Below are 22895 nucleotides of genomic sequence, written 5' to 3'. Positions count from 1 at the left end.
ATTTCTTTGAGCTAGTGGGGTTTCTCTAGCAGTGTGTATCATATATAGGTCTACATTAATATAATCGTCATATATAACTACATTAATTCCAATGCAACTTGTTGTCCTTCCGTTTCTATTACTGTAAAATAAGTTAATTTTGAGTAATGGAATAAATATGTGAAGCTTCATTCTTTGAAGTTGCAGCCAGAGCCCAGCTTTAAAATGAATAAAAAAACGCTAAACAAAATGTGCTCTCTCTTTTGCCAATTTAATCAATATTTATGTGATTAAGAACACAAAAGAAAACATTTTAATAGTGCCAAATGTAGCAATTCATAAAGATGTGAAATAAAGCAAATGGTTTATCACTGACTACTAAAATATGAACTAAAATCTACAGTCCACTGGCAGTTAATAATAGAATGTGCTATGCAGCTTTAGAGGTGCTTTTTTAATATGCATAATTTCCCCCAAAACAAAGCTAAATAATCAATATATTTCATAAATATATTAAATTATACATATATAAATAAAATAATGAATACATACATGCAAGTATCTAAGCATCTATGACCCCATATTCCCCATTGTGTATGGATTAAGAAAACTAACATAACCGACACTGGTCATCATTTATTTATATGACTTGTCACTTAAGACTACATCTGCCATGATCCTTTTGTTAGGGAGCGAGGGGAGGGGACATGCAGTTATGGGAGTCACCACCTTGGTGAGCTTTAAAATGACTGCATTTAGTGCAGCCTCACTGCAGTGCACAGGCACCGCTGGGCAGGAAGTCCTGGACATAGGTGGCCACAGCCTTGGTTAGGTAGGTCATGCTCCCAAAGCGGCCACTGGGGGCGCTGTCGTACAGCTGTCTGCAAATGCCAGTGGACTGGTCCTTATCCAGCAGGTTATCACCAGCTCCCAGGGCTTTCTGTAGGGGCAGGCGAGACAGATACAATCTCTGTTAGGGAACAGTCATTTATTCAGTTTTACACAGATAGAAGTTTGGCTATAAAACCTCTAAAAAAAGCTCAAAGTAGCAACCAAGGGCAAAGTAAAAAAAACATTTTCATAATCGCACAAACATTAAATAGCCTGCATTTGAATGTATCCTTTATTTCATTTGTATTGCAAAAATGTAATGGTCATTAATGACCATTTCTCAGTTGATTATGAGCTATGTTGTGACCATTGTCTTGCTGAAATCTGGGCATTGAGGTGATGAAGTTCCATGTTGGACTTCATGAATCAACTGGCTTTAACAAGAACCCCAAGACCCATAGATGCAAACAACCATCACAAACAAATACCAACAACCCACCACAGAGGGATTTGGAAAAGAACGGAATGAATGGAGGAGGACAGGGAAAGAGAGAGCGTTTAATGAGCAAGGTGGAGATGGTAGAAGGAAGAAGGGATGGACTGGAGTTGGTGGGGCAGAAGGCACACACGGGGTGGGGGAGCCCAAGGTGGTCCCCCCCCCCCACGATGTACTGACCTGGTCCTGGTAATACAGCTCACTGGCCATGAGAACGATCTTCTCCACGTGGATGATGCTGCCCACGGTGTCCACCTCCACCTCGGCCAGCATGGTGAGCACTAAGATGGCCTCCACCAGCAGCTGCCTGTACTCGGGCTGAGGCACGCGGTTCAGCACCGTCTCCACCTGCACCGCAAACTTAATCTCTCCAGGGGTCATCTACAGGGTGGATGAGGGAGAGAGGGACAGAGAGGGAGAGAGAGGGGGAGAGAGAGAGAGAGGGACAGAGAGGGAGAGGGGAAGAGGACAGAGAGGGAGGGACATAGAACCAGAGAGCAGTGGATGTGGGAGGTAGAGAGAAAGTGCAGAAGAGGACAGATACAAAATACCAACTTCACACCCTGACCAATGAGGTTTAAACTCTAGTAAAATGGGTCATCAGTCCTATAGGAGGTGGAGCTCTGCAGTACAATATTCAGACTTTAGAAGGCTCTATACTGACATTTCTCCCAAGGAGCACATGTGCTCCCAAGCTGAACATTTTAGGAGCACACTAATGCATCCTAATTAGTAGATGAGCTCCAAAATTACTTTTCCAGGTAGCACACATACATTTTCATGAGCAAATGTTCCTGAAACAGGAGCACTGTCGAGCCCTGCTTTACATACTGTATATGATTCATATTGACATCATATGGCACACACTGAGGGAGCTGTGCCTACCTCCCTCGTGGCGGAGTAGGGGAGGACGAACCCCTCGATGGAGAGGCCATGACACTGCGGGACAGGACAGAAAGAGCCATTTTAAAAAGCAAAATGATGTCCTCTGTATCTCTTAGCATTTAACATTTAAACGTCTTATTAATTACACTTTATTAGTTCTTAAAAGTACAATAGGTAAGATTTTCGTGTTAAGACATTGTTGCAAGACCATTGTAAATCCCTTCCTATCCCTTCCAAATCCCTTCGTTGACTCACCCTCCACCTGTGTTTATAGTCCTTAGATTCGGGTTTCAAAATATACAGTTGACGGACTGACACTATGTACCAAAACATTGTGCAGCTGTACAGTAAGTCAAGCTCATTGGTTGAAAATTGGTCACTGCCAATCGCATGGGTGTGGGGGGGCAGGTGGGGTGGGGTGCAACGTCAGCGCGTTCACAGAGAAGGGGAGGGATAAACAGTGTTGTGGTTTGAGGGTGTTTGTCGCTGCAATTCCTCTCTTGACCATTAGGCGTCCGAAAAGACCTATTGTACCTTAAATAAACATGTTATTAACTACACTTTATTAGTCCGTAATAACGGTGTTATTAACGCAGCCCTCACCTTCTGCAGGATCTTCCACACTTTCTGGTAGAATCCCACGGGCACCCTGTTGAGGGCGCCGTCGAGCCGCCTCCTTCGCAGCCACTGCCCCTGCCTGCTGTCCCGCCCCGCTGCCGACAGCACAGAGCCGTCAAAGGACTCTATGGACGGGAGCCTATACCTCTGACACACACACACACACACACACACAAGGGTTTCCCTCTGACACCTCCTGGTGTCCACCTCTCTGAGTCAGCTGTTCTACACCTTAACAGTAACAGTAATCTATAAGTGATGTGTTGTCAGCGGGTTGTCACAGAGAGGAAAGGTTTAGCAAAATTAGACATTTTCGAACAATTTTCTTATCATGTATTTGTCGCAGTGTGAGTGTACTCACTCTGTAACGGTGTGTTGAGCGTGCGGCAGGTTACTCACCCCAGACTCAATGTTGTCGATATCCAAAGAGTGCACAGAAACAGGCTGTAAGACACACACACACAAAATATCAATATGGTCACCACCATCACCCAAAATAAATCACCTACACAATAACTAAACAAATAAAATGTGCTTGATCTGAGAAATATCCATTTTACTCCACTATCTGTCTATGCTTAAGTACATTAATTGCTACTCATGTGTGTTTGAGGGTTTTGTGTTTTCTGTGTGTGTGTGCATGTTTGTGTTTGAGTGTGTGTGCAAATACCGCCCCCCGTTAAACTGTCACCCAAAGTACTGCTTAATGCCAGTCATTTCTCAATTACAAATGTCCTCCCATAGGAAAGCATTGTATTTCTCCCCAGTGTAAATATGTAGCTGAGGGTGGAGCAGCTCTGAGGGGCGATGTGCCGCTCTCACCATCTTCACGTCGCTCTTCAGTTTGCTCATGCCAGCTTTCTCACTGCTGGTAGTTTTGCTGCTGGCATCATAGATGGAAATGGCCGGGCTAACAGCTGACCCTACGGAGCGCACTGCAGCAAAGAAAGACATGAGCACACACACACACACACACGCACACGCACACACACACAGACACACAGGTGGGAAGTACTTACCACTTCGCTGGACACCAAACTCCTTGCCGCTGAGGATATGGTGCAGCAGGTTCTTCAGCTCAGAAGGGCTGAGATTCATCAGATGCTCTGTGGCTTCCTCCCCTGCAGAGACAGTAACTGTGTGAGATCATACCTGAGCAGTTGAGTGACTGTGTGAGCTCATAACTGAGCAGTTGACTGACTGTGTGAGCTCATAACTGAGCAGTTGACTGACTGTGTGAGCTCATAACTGAGCAGTTGGCTGACTGTGTGAGCTCATAACTGAGCAGTTGAGTGACAGTGTGAAGTCATAACTGAACAGTTGGGTGACTGTATGAGGTCATAACTGAGCAGTTGCGTGACTGTGTGAGATCATACCTGAGCAGTTCAGAGACTGGGTGAGCTCAGTGGCCATGACCTGAATGATGAGCCCAGTGCGCAGGCGGAACATTTCGCTGAAGAGGCCAGGCTGTGTGCGGATGATCATTGCCAGGAAAACCATGATCTCCTGAAACACAAACACACAGAGTGAGAAAACAGTACCATGAAATCCTGCCACCAGAAGTACACAGAGTATGAAAATAACACCATGATCACCTACAACAAATAAATAAACAAACAAACACACACACACACACACACCACCATAAGCACAACACCATCTGGGATACATACATATGCATGCACAGTGATTATGAAACAATTTCCACAGTTTCCCACAACACGCACACCATGACCATGAAAATCTGTGATCTCCTGCAGGTAGAGAAACCTTTCAGTTATAAAACACCACTGCTGAATAGAGAAAGCAAAACCACAGGGTCTGGATTTGACATTACAGTACGATAACTTAGCAATAGTTACTATATTCTATACTACACATTAATAATGCAAATCATCTTAAATTACAGCATCTACATTACTTTTGGGACAACAGAAAACTGAAAACGAAAAGAAACCTAAATAAATAATAAAAAATATAAAAATGCATTTCTAGTGATGCTCACCTGTGTGAGAATGGCAATGGTGATGTTGTTCTCGCTAGCCAGATCAATCAGTTTGGCCAGCTTGTCTGGGGGCATCGGACTACAGAGAGAAAGTGTTGCTCATGTCAGGAAAGACTAAAGATGCATTCTTATCCTTCATATGACTTCCATTCTGGCCTGTTTCCTATCACTAAGGTTCTGGGTGTTCACAATGTGGAATTTTTAATGAGTTAAATGTGTTCCTCCATACGATTGTCAGTAGAAAAATTTATTTTTCGAATAGGTAGTTTAATATAGTAGAGGAACTAGTGGGTATGTTCCCCAAGTACAAGAAGAACCAATAACTGAGGGAGAATGTCAACACTTATACCCTGTCGCTCAATGGAAACAATGGACCAAATGGACATAAATTAAAACACATCACAGGAATTGGGGAGGGTATAACACAGAAACACAAAGGTACTGATCAAAGAGGTACATTCAACAGGATTAGGGGCTAGATAGGGTTGTAAATTGACCAACTATAAGGTGAGACACTGTACTGGATTTGGCTCCCATGTTTTCCAACAATAATGTTGACCTTATAAAAGTATAATAGTGCTTAAATAACTTGACAGGAGTTTATAATAGCACAGTTCCATGAACTAATGAGAAGCAGTGTTGGCCAGTTCAATAATTACAGATTTCCCTTTTCAAAACATTTCTCCAGGTTTTAAAGAAATCAGTTGTGCACTGATTATAAAGCGTGGTAAAATACTACTTTTTTGTTATGGTACAGTAATATAGTTTCATTTTGTTGATGTAGTATGTCCTATACCATCCTGCTACTTTGATATTTTTTTCTGTCTTCCCTTTTCAACCTATTCTACTGAACTATTGTTTGAAGCCCAATTTTAATAGTGTGTTTTCATAACCTCAGGGAGCACTTTGAAAGCATATGTTAAATGGATGATGTTAAATGTATAATCAACATAAATCATCTGTGTGCATGCTGGTGAAAGTGTTGTCACTATCACAAAGACAGCAGCAGGTAGGCTTGCTAAGGACACTCACGCTGAGATGGTCTTCTCTCGAGGTTCAGGGGGAAGGCCCACAGTCAGGTGTTTCTGATGTGCCAGTAAGTCTGAGCATGCCTGAAAGACATGGTGCCTGTATATTACCCAGCATTCAAAGCAGTCAGTCACTATATATCTACAATTCACTTTTTTACATCAGTAAGACAGGTCGAGATAGCTGACATTTCTTATTCCATGTACTTGTGGGGTGGCCTGTAGCTTGGTGGATAAGGTACATGACTGGGGTCCGGAAGGTTGGTGGTTCAATCCCCAGTGTAGCTACGATAAGATCCACACAGCTGTTGGGCCCTTTAGCAAGGCCCTTAATCCCACATTGCCACAGAGGAGATCAGTCTAATATCACTTTAGGTAAAAGTGTCAGCGACATAACAAATGATTATTACTTAACAAATAATGTACTGTAAGAATGTTTTATATTGTATATAAAACATAAATTGTGTTTTTAGAATTGTGGGATATTAGTTGACACTAATACAGCAGTTACCTGCAGTGCATAGAAAGTGTACTGTGGTGGAGTACTAGTTACCATGTTTGCCAATCCTCTTGGAAACAGGAGTGCTGATGAGCTTATTAACAAGGGCACTGTTGCGTGTATGGGCTACCATGGTTACCCGCTGTATGTAAAAGTTACTGCATGCTGTGACTGGTGTGCTACAATGGTGTGGTACTATGGTGGCCTGCTGTAGCTGGCAGGTGTGCTGGTGTGTATCAGGTTGTTTTTTTTTTTGGATCCACTGATGTGAATACTGATCATAGTGGTTTTGAGCTTTAGGTAGCAGAGTGTGCGTTACTATGGTTACCAGGCACAGGTGGCAGATGTGCCGGTGTGCGTTACCTCATCCAGCTCCTCCACCTTCTTGCGCAGCATGCCGGAGGTCATGCGGATCAGGCCCCAGTGCCGCAGGGACCCCGCCTTCTCGTAGAGATTGTAGAGCAGCTTCCGCACTGTACTGCCCCGCCCGTGCAGCTTAGTGTCCCAGTCCATCCCCCTGAGAGACAGGGAGAGAGAGGGGTCTCAAACGCACCAGCAAATACACTGAGCCAGGCCTGTAAACATGCGCTCTCAGACCTGCATTCACGCACTGCTCAGCCCCATCTACACAGCCTAGAGAGAGAGCACAAATACCCACACATAAATCTCCGAAACACAAAATCCTCAAACACACCCACTCACACACATGCACAGACTCACAGACACCAACACACAGAACAAACACACACACACACAGACAGGAGAAAACCCTGACACACACACATAAAGTGGTGGTAACTGTTGTACGGCTCACTTGTCTTTGAAGAAAATGTAAAGGATGTCTGCCTGGTCCTGCAGGTTTTGAGACAGCTTCAGCATCTGCACCAGGGCATTGTAGTCTATCGACCCATCCACTTCCCGGGGCAGGTTACTGGGGAGTGTGACTGTTACATCAGAGCCCTGGGCAAGGGAGTAGCTAAGGGTTAGTGTGAATTAATGAATTAATTTATTCATGAATTATGATGGCAGTACGTAAACACGTTCTGCCTCTGTCAGCTACAGTGGCCATTAAAAACAACAAGCACTGGAACAATGTAGAATTAGGTATTCTGATATCAACACCTGTCTAGGAAAAACTTTTGTGGAATAATGTCATCCCTTTCCTGCACTATGACCTTACTGCCCTGAAAGTATACTAATACTGCACTGCCTGTGTGAACAAACAGGACTACACTGATTGTGAATACTCCACTGACTATAAACTAATTGTGCTGGTTGTGACAGCTGTAGCCTACTTTGCTGACTCTGTACTAAGTAGACGGCAACTGATAAATCAGTGTGGCCAAGATGACTTTTCAGCCAACTGACAGGTATGGGGCTCAGATATCTGTTATTTCTTGCGCAAGCCCGCCCTCTAGTGTTGACATATGTCTCCCTTACGTTATGTGACTGTCAAGCTTCATCTTAAGCAATCCAAAAGTGTTGGAACAGGGAAGGTACAGTAAAAGGTGCTACAAAAATCACTGAAAAAAGCTCACTGACATGTTGACTCACCCTAAAATTTGGGTTTCAAAATATACAGTTGACGGGCCAAAACATTGTATAGCTGTACAATTATTCAAGCTCATTGGTTGAAAATTGGTTATAATTGCCACAGCGAATGGAATGGGGGGGTTTCAATGTCAGTGCATTCACAAAGAAGTGGGAGGGATAAACAGTGCTGTGGTTTGAGGATGTTTGTTGCTGCAATTCTCTCTTTACCGTTAGGAGTCCGAAATTACCTATTGTATCTTGAGGTGTTCTGCTACTGTTGCCTATCCACTTAGAGGTTTCACGCATTGTGTGTTCAGAGATGCTCTTCTGCATACCACTATTGTAATGCGTGGTTATTTGCATTACTGTTACTTTCCTGTCAGCTTTCCTGTCAGCTCCTGTCAATCTGGCCCTTCTCCTCTGACCTCTAATTAACAAGGCGCTTCTGTCCGCAGAACTGCTGCTCATTGGATTTTTGTTTTCCACACCATTCCCTGCAAATTATAGAGACTGTTGTGTGAGAAAATCCCAGGAGATCAGCAGTTTCTGAGATACTCAAACCACCCTGTCTGGCAGCAACAATCATTCCATAGTCAAAGTCACTTAGATCATATTTCTTCCCAATTCTGACATTTGGTCTGAAAAAGAGCTGAACCTCTTGACCACATCTGCATGCTTTTATGCATTTAGTTGCTGCCACATGATTGCTGATTAAATGGTTGCATTAACAAGCTGGTGTACAGGTCTACCTAATAAAGTGCTCACTGAGTGCATTTGGATGCCCTACATTTTAGGCTGTTTACACAAAATGTGTAATAGCCACTGTGTGTCAAGGACAATTTGAAGAGAATCATTAGACTTGAGGGCAACACATTGGAATCCAGAGTCATTTAAGTACAACGTTTCGTGTGAATTCTCACTTCTCCCATGCAATTTACACCATTTTCAAACTTTTATTCCTCAGAGGGAAAAAAGGCAGATATGGGCTGATTGGCCCTCTTGCTCACTTGAAAACATCCACAACAGTGTCAGCATTCACATCCACACTCGTCGACCTCTATTAAGAATTGTGGCACACTTTACAGACTGTGGGCCTGATTTTACCCATCTGAGGGCTATTAACCCCTCTGACATCATTCAAAGCAGTCAGTCACTATATGCAGCTTGGTGGATAAGGTGCATGACTGGGGTCTGGAAGGTTGGTGGTTCAATGGCCAGTGTAGCCACAATGAGATCCTCGATGAGTGTAGAGCTTTAGCAAGTGCAAACCTTTTTGCACACATAAAACTGGTAACACAATCAATGATTGGTGCAAGACAAATACCGCTAAAGGCTCTGTGTGAGCTAACACAGTACCTGACTCCCAGACTCTACCAGGTTGAGGCCCGGCTGAGGACGGAACAGCTTGGTGGGGAGGTACATGTGAACGTCTGAAGAAGAAACGCAATCGGCAGTTTGTCAGACATCCTTCATGAAAAAGCATTTGGTAGCACAGCATGAAACACACTGAGCCACAGGTCTGTGAATCTGAGGTCAGGGGTTTCTGTCTGTAGGTCCACCATGGGGGACCAGATGAGAATAGGGGCCTGTTCCACAAATGAGGGTTACTGAATTAGCCGGATAACTCCAGGTTTTACTCAGTATGGCTAAGTAATCCTGCTTTGTGATTCAGGTCCCAGGCATAAGAGGAGAACATGCACCAGGGGAACCAGAGCTGAACAGGGATAAGAGGAGAACATGGAGGACAGACTCACTGTGGATGCTGAGCTCTCTGGCCTTGTGCACCAGGGACACCATCTCGCGGGTCTTTTTGGCGGCCGCGCGGAAGCGGTTCAGGCCTCCCTTGGTGGCACTGATCTTAACGCTCTCTTTGGGCATGGACAGCAGTTGGTCCAGATACTGCGCCAGGTCATCTACCTCTGTGGGGCACCAAACCACGATGAAGGTGCGGCTCACCCTTACACACACACACACACACACACCACTCCCCAAGCTGCTACCCTTCCCCTGTTATACATACGGAGTTACACGTTACACATGTTAACAAGTTACACTCACTCCACTCAGTGCACACGCCTTGCAGCCACTACACTGCTTAGCTTACCACAGTCCATGAAGGTCAGGTGGGCGCAGCAGCATGTGTTCGAGAACTCTGACAACGTTCCTGTCTGGACCCTACAGGGGCAGGGACAAATATGGGAGGCATCATATGGGTGTCTGCACATGTGTCATAGTTCACATCGAAGCAGTCAGTAACAAATGCTGTTAAATGTATTAACTGTGTTAATAGCCTGGCTGAGTGACTTTGGGATGCCAGTGTCTACTCTATTTAATGTAGTACAATAGAGTGTCGGCAGATGGTTTCTATGTTTCGTGCCATTTTGATGGTTATTCTCAGCCCTGCTTGGGTCAATTGGGCTGACCTTTTGCATGTCCCTTCTGTGTGAAACAGATACACTTTTCCTGGAGTTTGACAAATGTCCATCAGCTAGTTTTAAAGTTATAAGTTGGGGCTTGGGGCTGCTGTAGCTGGTCACATAAAATGTCTTCCTCCTAATTTCGTCTGAGAAAGATTATACGGTTGAAAAACCATTCTATTTCAGTTTTTTCAAAACACTGTCATGTAGTACAAGGGCAACATCCCATTACTTAACAGCCCCAAATGGTTCTGTCTGCAGAACTGCTGCTCACTGGATTGTCTTTTGTTTATTTCACCATTCTATGCAAACTCTAGAGACTACTGTGTGTGAAAATCCCAGGAGATCAGCAGTTTCTGAGATACTCAAACCACCCTGTCTGCCACCAACAATCATTCCAAGTCACTTCGATCACATTTTTTCCCCATTCTGATGGTTGATGATAACTGAAGCTCCTGACCCGTATCTACATGATTGTATGCATTGAACTGCTGCCAAACAATTGGCTGATTAGATAATCGCATGAATAAATAGGTGTAATAAAGTAATAATGTTCCTAATAAAGTGCTCTGTGAGTGTATATGTTAAATAGTATGTTAATGATTTATATACATTTTTCACTGACATCATTCCTGCCATTATTTACAGTGTGGGCCGAGGTGTGAAAAGAAGCAGTTGGTGACAAAATGTGCATTGCTTACACTTCCTGCAATGGCGGCACAGCATGAACATGATAAAATTTAAAGTTGGAAAAAAACACACCCAGGAATGCACAATAATAAGTGCATAAATAAATACCATGACTGAAAGACAATACATGAGGTGTACTGTTGTAATATGTGATGTTAGAGGCCAGTTTCTTTATTTTTATTAAACAGGCACAACCAAGCAACATCTGCTACTGACACTAGCCAGGCTAAAATAAGTAAAGTAGAGAACCTTGCCAAGATTATTGTTGGCATCTAGCTAGAATATCTATATTTTCTGGCTGCTTAGTTGTTAGCTATAAATCTTAACTGACACTGTCTTTTACGAGCGAAATGTATGGCTCTGCAACAAACAACTAACATAACAGGTCTAATGATGTTAGCTGGCACTGAGCAGTGTGACAGATGTTAAAAGTAACAGCTAGTAACAGTAACATAGGGGTTGTCACACCACCTGTCCTCAACAGGAAAAACAGGTATTGAAGTTATTTTCACTTGTGCACCTAGATTATTTGCTGGCTGTATTTTAATGTACAGTCGGACCATCAGTGTGCCTGTTGGCATGAAACTACTGCAACAGAGTCAAGTCAACCATTCATAGATCCAGGCATCCATCTCAGTCATGTTGAGTTAGCTAGGTAACGCTAGGTAACGCTATAGCAATACACTGCCAGATAAGCATAGGTATCTAGCACTCATGGTATTAATGCCAGGAAGGTTGGTCAAAGCACAAAACTACTGCCATAGCTGCATTTCTTTAACCATTTAACAGTCTGTTAGATAGCTTCCTGTCAAGGCATTCTTATTTTTAACTCTCACTTGCTGTATACTGCATGTAGTGTATCGGTCCAAAAGCCCTGCTACACCCCTGGACATGCCCTCCACCATTGAGGTGTAACTGGGATGCCAAAAACATATATAAAACATAGAACATACATTTGTACCACTGAGCATTGGTGGACTGAACGGCCTACTCTCCTCATTATGTAATGTTATGTTATATATATTGTATAGTAGGTGTCTACAATGTAAAATCCCTGTCCTTTTATGGGTATAATAATCTGCAGCCCTTACCTGGCTCCCCCGTAGTAACCATCCTGCAGCTTCTTCAGAGCTGCCAGTACTGCTGGATTCAGGTCGTTATGGTCTTCAGCTGAAGTCAGGCAGTGAGGAGTACCACATCAGTGATCAGAGCACCATATGAATGGTAACAGGATGTAATAAAAGAGGCAAAACCAATTTGAATGAATTTGTATGCACTCATTTTAAGTAACCAGCGACTGATAATAGTAAAAACTATTAATAATAATAGTAAAAACAGTAGAAACGGTATTTCTTTGAAAGTACCCTTAGCTCACTGAGATTATGTAAATACATTCACTCATTCATTCATTATCCTGAACAGGGTCGCAGGGGGCTGGAGCCTATCCCAGCATACATTGGGTGAAAGGCAGGAATACACCCTGGACAGATCGCCAGTCCATTGCAGGGCACACACACCATTCACTCACACACTCATACCTATGGGCAATTTAGACTCTCCAATCAGCCTAACCTGCATGTCTTTGGACTGTGGGAGGAAACCGGAGTATCCGGAGTATCCGGAGGAAACCCACGCAGACACGGGGAGAACATGCAAACTCCACACAGAGAGGCCCCCGGCCGACGGGGATTCGAACCCAGGACCTCCTTGCTGTGAGGCGGCAGTGCTACCCACTGCACCATCCGTGCCGCCTATGTAAATACAGTAAAACATTAAATATATAACTCATAATTATAATTTCAGAATAAATCTTCTTTCTGAACTTATTCATTGAATCCTATTCTTACAAATTTGTTGCACTTGTAATACCTTCCCCCCTTATTTTTACATTTTACAGTAATAATAATCAGGTAATTATGCACCTCCCTAAAAGGTCCCGTGGTTTGGGGGCAGTTGGCAGGGCGCTTACTCAGCATGGCCTGAGACACGGGGAAGGTGACAGTGGGGCGGCCGGTCATCCTCCAGCGGGAACACAGGTAGGCCAGGTCTATGCGCAGCATCTCCACGATCATGTGGATGTCCAACGCCAGGTAGAACTGCTGGTGATCTATGAACTACAGAGGAGAATGGAAGGAGATCGGCAACTCAGGAAACAGAAAATTCTTTGTCTCTTGTGTTCTTTATGGAACCCTCATAGGCGTGAAGTGTGAAAGATTGGGTTCTTCTATTTTGGAACCATTTTTTTCTGAGAATGTAACAAGAAGGTTGCAAGTTTCATTCCAAGGCATGGCTCTGGAATTAATTAGTAGCAAATTAGTTGCTTGATTTGGTGATGGGTAGTCTCTATATATATACGTGCCACCAGGCTATTTGACACTGATGGTCTCTGTCTGAGATCACTCAGACCCCACCGCCCTTGATCTGTCAGATATTCCTCCTCTTTTGGCCTGGCTTGAGAGTATGTGGGAGGGTTGCTGCTCGGGGTTGTCCCACAGCAGCCCCTCTGTACTCACCTGGGGGGTGAATGAGAAGATTGTGTTCCTGATCTTGTAGAACTTGGACGTCCCCAGAACGCCAATACGCCGATAAGGCCTTCCTGTCAGACCCAGTCTCTGATTTTTCCCTGGGGGTGAAATGTCACAGTTGTAGTCTGTGTAATATAATATTATAGACTGCATGCAGGCTTTATGGCATATAGTTCAAGCGAAGTGTTACCAGGATATAAAATCATATATACAACAGCATAAATATAGTGTATAGAACTCTTGGGAAACTGACTCATTGTCATTCATCAATCATAAACGCTGTTATGTACAGGTGCCATACTAAAGGAGATTAATTAAAAGGAGACAAAAGTCAAAATGCTGTAACAGTCATGTAAAGCAGAAGGAATCTGGTGGATGTTCTAGAGCCAGGAGAGTGAGGAACATGTTGCTGGAGTCCTGATGCTGGTCTTTCAGCCTGACAGATGTAACTAACATTTCGCTGCCACATAAAGAGGTGAGATTGTTTTACCGAGTCGGGCGTAGATGTGGCTCAGGACCCGGGAAGGCTGCACTCTGATCGGATGGACATCCTCCATAGTCTCTGCTTTGATGCCCTGTTTCTCTAAGAGCTGCTTAATCTCCTCGGTCTCTGCCAGGATGGACACTACGAGCACAAGAGAAAGAGACGAGGAGCCATTATCTCTCAGCGCTAAATATGGCGGATATACACCAGCTGCCTTGTGGAGACCAGCCCAGTTAAACGAGCCATCGCAGATTAGCGTGGATTTTGGGGCATGATGTTTTGCTCATATCAGGACAGACAGAGGAAGACTCACCCTGCACTACCACATCCAGTTTTGGGACAGTGGAGAAGCGCCTGTTCAGGGGGTCAATCTCTCCCGGAGCCAGGAACCCCTGAAACATAAGTACAAAGGACAAAACCATGCATTCCTCTTTTCTGTGCCATTATCATAGACTGATACAGGACCAGAACTGGAAGAGAGATGTAAAGATGAAACCGGACCTACCTCAGCCAGCAGGTTCCCCAGGACGTAGAGGGACTGCCCCCATTTCAGAGGACATTTTCCCATGGGGACCCTCTCCACGGAGTGGGGGTTAAGGTACTCCTCATCCACCTACAGTACCACACCAGACACACAGCCTGTCAGTTCATCCCATTCAACTGGTTCATAATGAAACACTATGGGACCAAAAAGCATTCATTTCAAATGACCATTTATCCTTTGCTGTATAAATGCTGTAAATAGTTGTGTATTTCTTATATTCTAACCATGCCCCCTCAGGCCCCCCACCCTCACATTAAAAATAAGAAATGAGGCCTGGCTATGATTGGCGCTTGGTCGACTATGCAATGATGAGTCAGGTACAGACAAACCTACCCAGTGTGCTATCGCAATATAAGCACACAAGTGGAATATGCAGAACGCTGCAATGTTTGAGAACACATTTCTGTCAACATGTTGAGCAGACATCAACAGTCTACAGTAGAGGCAGCACACACAAAGTACACGTACACAGGACCCACACCGAGCACGTACAGGACACACGCATAGCACACAGTGGAGGCAGGGTGCACAGCGCGACACATACTGTACAGGGCACGCATGGCACAAACGCAGCACGTAACCTTATCAGCAGGGACGCTGTAGAGCTCCGGGACCACACGCAGTCCATCCTGCTGCTTGATCAGAATCCCATCCAGAGCCTCTCTGTACTCCTGCACCTGTGGGACACATGGCATCAAGGGAAGAAAATCCTTCTCACAACCTGTCAGCAAAGGCGAACCCCACCTGCTCCATTATCCTCACCTGCTCCACTCTTACCTGCTCCACCATTCTCTCCTCTGCTAATCCCAGCCATCCTCACCTGATCCACCATTCTCTCCTCTGCTCATCCCAGCCAACCTCTCCTGATCCACCATTCTCTCCTCTGCTAATCCCAGCCATCCTCACCTGCTCCACTATTCACACCAGTTCAATGACTCTCACCTGCAGGTTTGATGCCAATGATGTCTCACCTGCTCTAGACTGCCATTAAAGATGCCGTCCAAAATGAGGTAGGTCCAGAAAAGTGGCCACTCGCACTCAATGTTCTCAAACAGCTTCAGCTCTGAGGACTCGTAGTACTGCCTGCTGGGGTCCTGCAGGGGAGACACAGTCCATTCAGAATAACAGCTCTCACACAATGAGACGTGTTTACACTACACTATTACCAGAGATTAACAGACAATCACATATTTATTTTGTGCTCAACATTAGTATAGCTTTCATGATTATTATTGAATGACTTCTGCCATATCTAGTCATCTAACAACCCAGTACAAAATCTGTGTGCAGGAGCTTTAATCCAGCAGCAGATCCACAGGGCGGTGCACTCCCTCCATGCAAATGCAAAACTTCCACCATAATGTAACTGCAAACAACAGGCCATCCAGGCTTACATCTTAGGCTTCACATTGTTTAATCTCATTCTAAAGCACCATGAAATTGATATTGTGTCTCTTGATAAACACAGAGCTGCTCTGCTACATGTTCTTACACAGAAAACAATCATCTATCTCAAGACACATGTCTGCATCATGCCAAACCCAGTATGAGATACAAATGTTTATTTCATGCTAAACACATTTTTTTCTCAAACTAAATACAGCAAGAATAATGTCTCTTTCATTATAAATACTGAAATACACTCAATGCAGAAAAATAAATGCATGCCTTTCATCTTTATCTCATGCTAGGGGCACGACTGGGCAATAGAGCACAAGTGTCTTTCTCTCCAAGGGCCTACAGATGGGGGTTTGATTCTCCACCATAAAGAAAATCTGCGAGTGCACTGGGAATCAGCACATCTATGTTAGGTTGGGACAGTACCTCTTTAGGGGTTTTATTTCCATCTCGAAGGAACCGGCAGCATCCATAACGGCCCTGAGGAGAGAGGAGAGGACAGCATGACCTCCAGGAGGGGAACCCCTCCACACGTGTGTCTGGGCACTAACACCAGTGCAGATGGCCAAATATGGGGGAGTGAGAGAGGCATGTGTCACCTGGAGCTTGGAGATGATCTCTTCCTTGGTGATGTTGACAATATCAATGTCCTCCACCGCAAAGGCAGGGTATGATATTATAGACAAAATGCCCGCGTCCACTTCTTTAGAGTTTGAGGCTCTGGGCAACATTGAGTTGAGGATGGACTGAGGAAATGGGGAGAGAGAGAAGGCAAAGACTTGCGGACGAAGAGTTCTAACTGTATTGAAACCATCCAATATTTTATGTATTGGCCAAATCTGTCAATGAGCAAATTGAATCCGTCAGTCCAGCTTTGCTTGGTCCCAATGGCAGATGAAAAGAATGACAGAGCATTGTTTATATTCTCACATGTCCAACTCCAGTGCAATAATACATAAATATATTAAATAAATATGATTCATTTAATAAATATTAAAAATAAAGTTTGTAGTGGGGGCATATACATAACAACAATATTTGTGAGTCTGGGTTACACTTCTGCCACACTTATCTGTAAAGTAATTTCACTTTACTACTACATAATTCGTAACTAATTGCACAGTTTCTCACACCTTGGCCGAATGTCAGATTAATACTGGGTTTAAAGTGCCTACAAGGACCCCTGGACGAAAACTGCTGAAATGAGTTTTGGCAGCCCAGATGGTCATGTGATTGATTATGTTTCCCCAGTGATGTGTCTATGAGTGCTATGTCACGTGGTGAGTCATGTGGTAACGTGTGATGTATCGAATGGAACTTTCCTGTACCTGGCAATGCTGGACATCATCTGCCAGAGCATGGACCACTGATTCTGGACCCCCTTCGGCACCAAACAGGTTTAGTCCATCCAGGGCCTCCAACGCAGCCTACAGGCATACAGAGCAGCTATCTGATTGGACAACTTGGCATCATGCAATTAGTGAAGTCCCAAATTAAACCAATCCAATTGCTTGCAGTGTTCATTCTAAAACAAAATGGAAATTGTAGCTGTGGGGGTGAGAGCGGGAACTGTAGCTGTGTACAAGCTACAGGGTCTGTAGCAGCATACAGTAGGCACAACGTAAATCATTCACAGCTGCTATGTAACAGGTTGTAAATAAGTAGGAATGTGTAGAGGAGTCATAGTCACTGCTCTCCCTTGTCAAGGCTGGAGTTTCATGCTTGCGACAGGGGGAATCCTGACTTTTTCAGGGTGAAAACCAAAATTAGCAGATTGTGTGGCAGTTCAAGACCAGGGATCTAGTGGACAGGGTGGTGATAAGGGACAGTGATTAAGGTGCTGGTTCTGTTATGACACAGGGTGATTCAGGTGGGAGTGTGGCGTGGTGGTATTGCACTGTTATGGAGTTTGAGGTACGTGACTGAGACTGGTTAAGGTGGTTCGATCCCCGGTGTAGCCACAATAAGATCCGCACAGCCCTTGGGCCCTTGAGCAAGGCCCTTAACCCTGCATTGCTCCAGGGGAGGATTGTCTCCTGCTAAGTCTAATCAATTGTACGTCACTCTGGATGAGAGCGTCTGCCAAATGCCATTAATGTAATTCATGTAATTATTACTTTTGTGTGATGACAGAAATTTCACTACAGATCCCACCTTGGCCATGCCGATAGAGCTTGCATTGATCTCTGGAATTCCTTGGTTCGTCTTGTCTCCTCGTTCCCACATTCCAAAGTCCTGAGACACCAGAGACAGGAGGAGAATCACCTGACCCATCATAGAAAATGTTATAAAGCAATGATCTTCATTCCTGGTTGTGGTCGGCGGCAGGGTCTGCTGGTTTCTGTTGTTAGTCAGCACTTAATCAATTAAAGCAGTCGATTACACCTCACATTGGTTTTTTGGGTCTGCGTTGATTGCTGATATTACGGCGAAAGCAAAAACCAGCAGACTCTGTGGCCCACCAGGACTAGGAATGAAGATCACTAATTCCTGTCTTTATTGTACAGTGCATATACCACTCCCTGCAGTATACAAACCACATACACTCACCGAGCACTTTATTAGGTATCTATTAGACTTCTTTTTTAGACCTCAACAACTGTAGCCTTAGAGTTATGAGTTATGATTGTGTTGTGTGTTCAGAGATGCTCTTCTGCATACCACCGTTGTAATGTGTAGTTATTTGCATTACTGCCACCTTCCTGTCACCTTTGACCAGTCTGGCCATTTTTCTCCCAGGAGATCAGCAGAGATACTCAAACCACCTTGTCTGCCTCCAACAATCATTCCACGGTCAAAGTCACTTTGATCACATTTATTCCCCATCCTAATGGTTGATGATAACTGAAGCTCCTGACCCGTATCTACATGATTGTATGCATCGCACTGCTGCCACACAATTGGCTGATTAGATAATCTCATGAATAAGTAGGCGTAATAAAGTAAAAATGTTCCATAAAAAGTGCCCGGTGAGTGTATAACTGTGTGGCAGGATCTCACCGCCATTTTGTTCACTGACAGAATGCTGCCATTTTTCATATTGGGAACTTACCGCCACTTTGTATGCCGCCTCAATGTAAAACATTAGGTTCTGGATCACATCCACTTCATCTTTGGTATAGACAATATGTAGCCCTACAGAGAGAAGAAGGCTGATTGGATAATTTTTCTGTTTTCTGAGTTGATGTGTGATGTCATACAGGGCAGTGTGAGCTGATTGGACAGAGCCTACAGGGCTTTACCTGAGGCAGTCATCTGGGCCAGGAAGAGCAGGAAGATGGACGTGGCATCAACTTGTAGGTGCCCCCACTCATGGTCCCCCACCACTGTGGCACAGGTGTGTGTGTTGTACTTGGCATGTAGGGAGTCTGAACATCTCTTGCTATATTTGAACTTCTCAACTTTGTCCAGCTGCGGAGAAGAACACAAAGAATGACCAATGACCAAAGTCTGACTAATGTGCAGAAATATGATATCTGTCTTGGCAGATATCATATCACTGTCTTCCTAATTTTTATTTATTACGATGCGTGTCACTTCAGCATGAGGGTGTTCGTAGTCAAAGTCCACACCTTCTCCTGTTAATGTTAATCAACTTAGTCCCCAGAATAACCACCCCTGAGGGCTGCTGGCATACCTGCCTCGTGATGCACTGCAGTAAACCCCTCATCAGCTTGACCACGTTCTGTGGGGAGAGAGAGAAGTTCGTAAAAAACACCCCCCTCTTCAGCAGTCCACTCTCACCAGAGCCAAATTCAGCCATAACCTTTCCAGCCCAAGCACACACCCCGCTACCAGAGTAACTCAACACCCCTCAGCACTCTGCCCCTTGGCATTTCTCAGTGTGTGTTCCTGCAGCTATCACACGTACACATACAGACACACACACAAACATGCACAGACAGACACACACACACACACACTTGAAATGTCTCATGGCATATGATACCCTCCAGTAATTTTTCAGTTCTGTGTTGCTTGTTTTTGTTTTTAACTGCGGCCAACTGGTATTTAGATTTTTTTTCTCTTTTAAGAAAATTAGCCAGGCAGCTGGACCTTTATTCAATGTTAATGTTTTGCAGCAAAAACTTTTTTTATTATTTTATTCTTTTTTATATTATTTTTATTAGCCTGACTGCATCCTGCCCTGAGCTACAACATCAAGGATCCTGAGCTACAACATCAAGGATCCAGACCCACAACATCAAGGATCCAGACCCACTCCAATCATGGAGCTAGCCTTTTTTGCTAATCTTATTCAGCCTCATAAGGTCACTGTTCTGCTCAGTGTTGTGTTCCCCCCTCCTTATACCTTGCTAAGAGCTGAAAGAAGAAAAGATAGCAGAGACACCAAACATCATCACATCCTTACAACTCGGTGAACTCAACTCTGACCGCATCATAATTAGGACCAGTCTACAGATTACAGGATGCTCTTAAATTATGCATGCCTTAATGTATTAAAGGAACGGTAGCATAGAAATGACTGTGAATTATTTTAAGTGCAGGATGGTTCGATATAACAGACAGAAAAATACATTACTCATGGTACTATAATAATACAAATCTGGTGAGCGTATCAATCTTTTTGAAAATCAAATTACTGCAATTTATTACTGAATTAAATACAAATACGCAAATAACAGTCAAGTGAATGTAAAAATGGTGTTTTTGTAACCCAGTGAGGGGTGGGGTTCATACTCCACCTGTTCTAACTCATAGGCCTTGGCCTTGTCCTCATCTCGGTCGGCGTTTTTGCGGTAGGCCAGGCTAAGGGCCCATACTGACAGGATGGAGTACACATTGTCTCGAACCCAGGCATCTGGGCTGTCTGTGCTGGCGGGGAAGAGGCCGGTCACTGGGTCCTAAAAATGGCAGTATGAAGGATTGCCTAAACTGGCACTTTGGAGCTGTGAAACAACTGCTATAAGAGGACACTTATGGCTCATCGGGACAGGGCGAAGAGGGTGGAAAGACTATGCTGCCCGATGGCCCTTCTCCGTCCTGCTCTGAGCCACAAACATGAATGTGCTCCAGGACCACTCCTATGGAGAAGTGGAGTTAGCCTTTTTTGCTAATCCTATTCAGTCCTCATGAAGTCACTGTTCTGTACATTGTAATAGGATAGCAATACATATACCAGGGAAATGTTTCCAAAGGGAACAAATGGGCTAATTCAGTAAAGGCATTTATGCAATTTAATTGCTGATAATTAATAAACTGTCATTAACATCATAAATATTTTTAATGGCATGCATATGTACATGTAGTAGAATAATATAGCCCAGTAATTTGCATGGATAGAATCAAATTTGCTGGTCTAGACAGTGTTTACAAAGTGGAAAGAGAAGTATAAGAAGAATCCTGGGATTAGTAGACTTTTAAAGAGCACTACTTGTACAGTAACCGAGAATTACAAACAATCCCGTTGTCATGAACGCTTTTAACGACCCATTAAACATAATACGTCACACCCATACTCACCTGGTAACAGAGGATCGTTTTTTGCACCATTCGTACATAGTTGTCAAGTTTGACACCGGAGTTACTGCGGCTCCGCATTTTGTCCGTCCTTCGCGACCAAACTGCAGACTGGCTTACATTAGGCACGGCTACAGCGCGTTCAGATGTTGCACCATCGAGGAAAGAGAATGTCAGTGTCGAGACAGAGGCCCCAGCTGCCCGCGTATCTGTTACACTGCTTTCACATACACTGACGAGTCCGTAAGGTAGCGCAAAGCTACTCTCACTGTTTAACGTTTTTTTTTTTCACAACTTGTGAAATCTAAGTGAATATAATTACAAATGTATTGAATGAAAATAGCACATCACAAGCCACTAGATACATAGCTACACAGCAAACGGCATGCAATACAAGTGGCCAATTCGCTGACACATATGCATTCTACATAAAACAAAGTTTAGACTACAGTAAATCAAATACGGTTGGCTCTTAAATTTAGCCAAAAGAGTCAGCGTATTCGTTTTCCCAATAACGCATGCGCTCATAATGCCATATATCGACACATCCTGGCAGACTAAATTAAAAAAAGAAACAATTCAACGTTATAGTAAAACGAAAAATTACCGTTTCAATCTCACCCGGCACACGCGTTCCAACTAATGTTAATGGTATTTTATTAAATGCTCGGTGAAGTTGAAATTATGAAGTTAAATTATGAAAGTATGAACGAAGAGGGAAAACAATTGTTGAAACATGACAATAATAAATGAGGAACAATAAAAGTTACAAAATAAATATCACAAATTAAACACGTGTTATTTTAAAGGCTAGAAACTGTTTTGTGTTGCAAATATAGCATGCAATGCATAAAAGACATGGTGGAGACAGAAGAAAATTGAAACAATACAATACGACATTAAACTGCCAGAAGTAGCCTATCAATTCCAAAATTAACTGGCAGTAAATTCAGGGACTTTAAAACGTTGTGCCGCATAGTTTTGCACGAGTTTGACTTGTCCACTGGTTTGTCCAGAAAGCAGCACACTACAGTAGGCTTACCAGATGGTAATGAAGCATGGATCAGCCTCTCAGTAGTTGCCGGGGAGAGAAAGAACAGGACTATATTGTTGTCCTCTGCATATCCATACTGACGAAGGCAAATTAGTCTAGAGTGCCCTCTCATGGTCATACAGTACAGTCTACATTACTATCATTTTGCCTATAGTTTGAAGGATAGCAAGTTTAATGTTAATTTTACCTCTGAAAACAATATAAGGGATTCATGAAAATGATCTAAAAGTGGAATCGTGACACGCAGACACGAAGCTATAAACCCTGAGCGTAGATCTACATGGATTTATTCCAAAGAAAAGCTAAGAAGGTAATTCAAGTTTGCTTTAATTTCAGTCTAGCCTAGCAATTGTAAGGATTTTAATTGTGAGGATCAGCTCATACCCAGCTAGACCAGCTTATGACCAGCTTGATCAGCTCAATTTTCA

At 43.7% G+C, this 22895-nt stretch overlaps 1 protein-coding gene across 1 annotated transcript; it reads right to left on the bottom strand.

Moving 5' to 3' along the window:
- Window positions 1–231: 231 nt before the first annotated feature.
- LOC133132221 (phosphorylase b kinase regulatory subunit alpha, skeletal muscle isoform-like) lies at window positions 232–21548 on the bottom strand. The gene is made up of 32 exons (XM_061247520.1): window positions 21417–21548; window positions 20639–20797; window positions 19570–19617; window positions 19175–19343; window positions 18985–19067; window positions 18087–18167; window positions 17261–17359; window positions 16532–16678; window positions 16359–16412; window positions 15506–15628; window positions 15116–15211; window positions 14496–14603; window positions 14304–14382; window positions 13997–14131; window positions 13495–13604; window positions 12951–13095; window positions 12073–12151; window positions 9979–10049; window positions 9629–9793; window positions 9231–9304; window positions 7156–7301; window positions 6705–6858; window positions 5847–5926; window positions 4815–4893; window positions 4186–4315; window positions 3829–3930; window positions 3632–3744; window positions 3209–3253; window positions 2795–2956; window positions 2192–2245; window positions 1487–1687; window positions 232–919 (listed from the first exon to the last, which is right to left on the bottom strand). Exons 1-32 carry the CDS (start codon window positions 21492–21494, stop codon window positions 746–748), a joined length of 3543 nt encoding a protein of 1180 aa, XP_061103504.1. The 5' UTR covers window positions 21495–21548; the 3' UTR covers window positions 232–745.
- Between the last annotated feature and the right edge of the window lie 1347 nt (window positions 21549–22895).

This window comes from Conger conger, chromosome 7 (assembly GCF_963514075.1).
Source record: "Conger conger chromosome 7, fConCon1.1, whole genome shotgun sequence".
Taxonomy (NCBI): domain Eukaryota; kingdom Metazoa; phylum Chordata; class Actinopteri; order Anguilliformes; family Congridae; genus Conger; species Conger conger.
This window is presented reverse-complemented; position numbering and strand designations above follow the sequence as displayed.

Excerpts from the sequence above, each read along its gene's own strand:
- LOC133132221 (XM_061247520.1), bottom strand. The coding sequence starts at position 21,494 with ATGCGGAGCCGCAGTAACTCCGGTGTCAAACTTGACAACTATGTACGA. Across the intron at positions 14,604-15,115 it reads ACAGCGTCCCTGCTGATAAG|GTGGATGAGGAGTACCTTAA; the intron begins GTTACGTGCTGC and ends GTGGTACTGTAG. Across the intron at positions 4,894-5,846 it reads CGAGAGAAGACCATCTCAGC|TCCGATGCCCCCAGACAAGC; the intron begins GTGAGTGTCCTT and ends TTCTCTCTGTAG.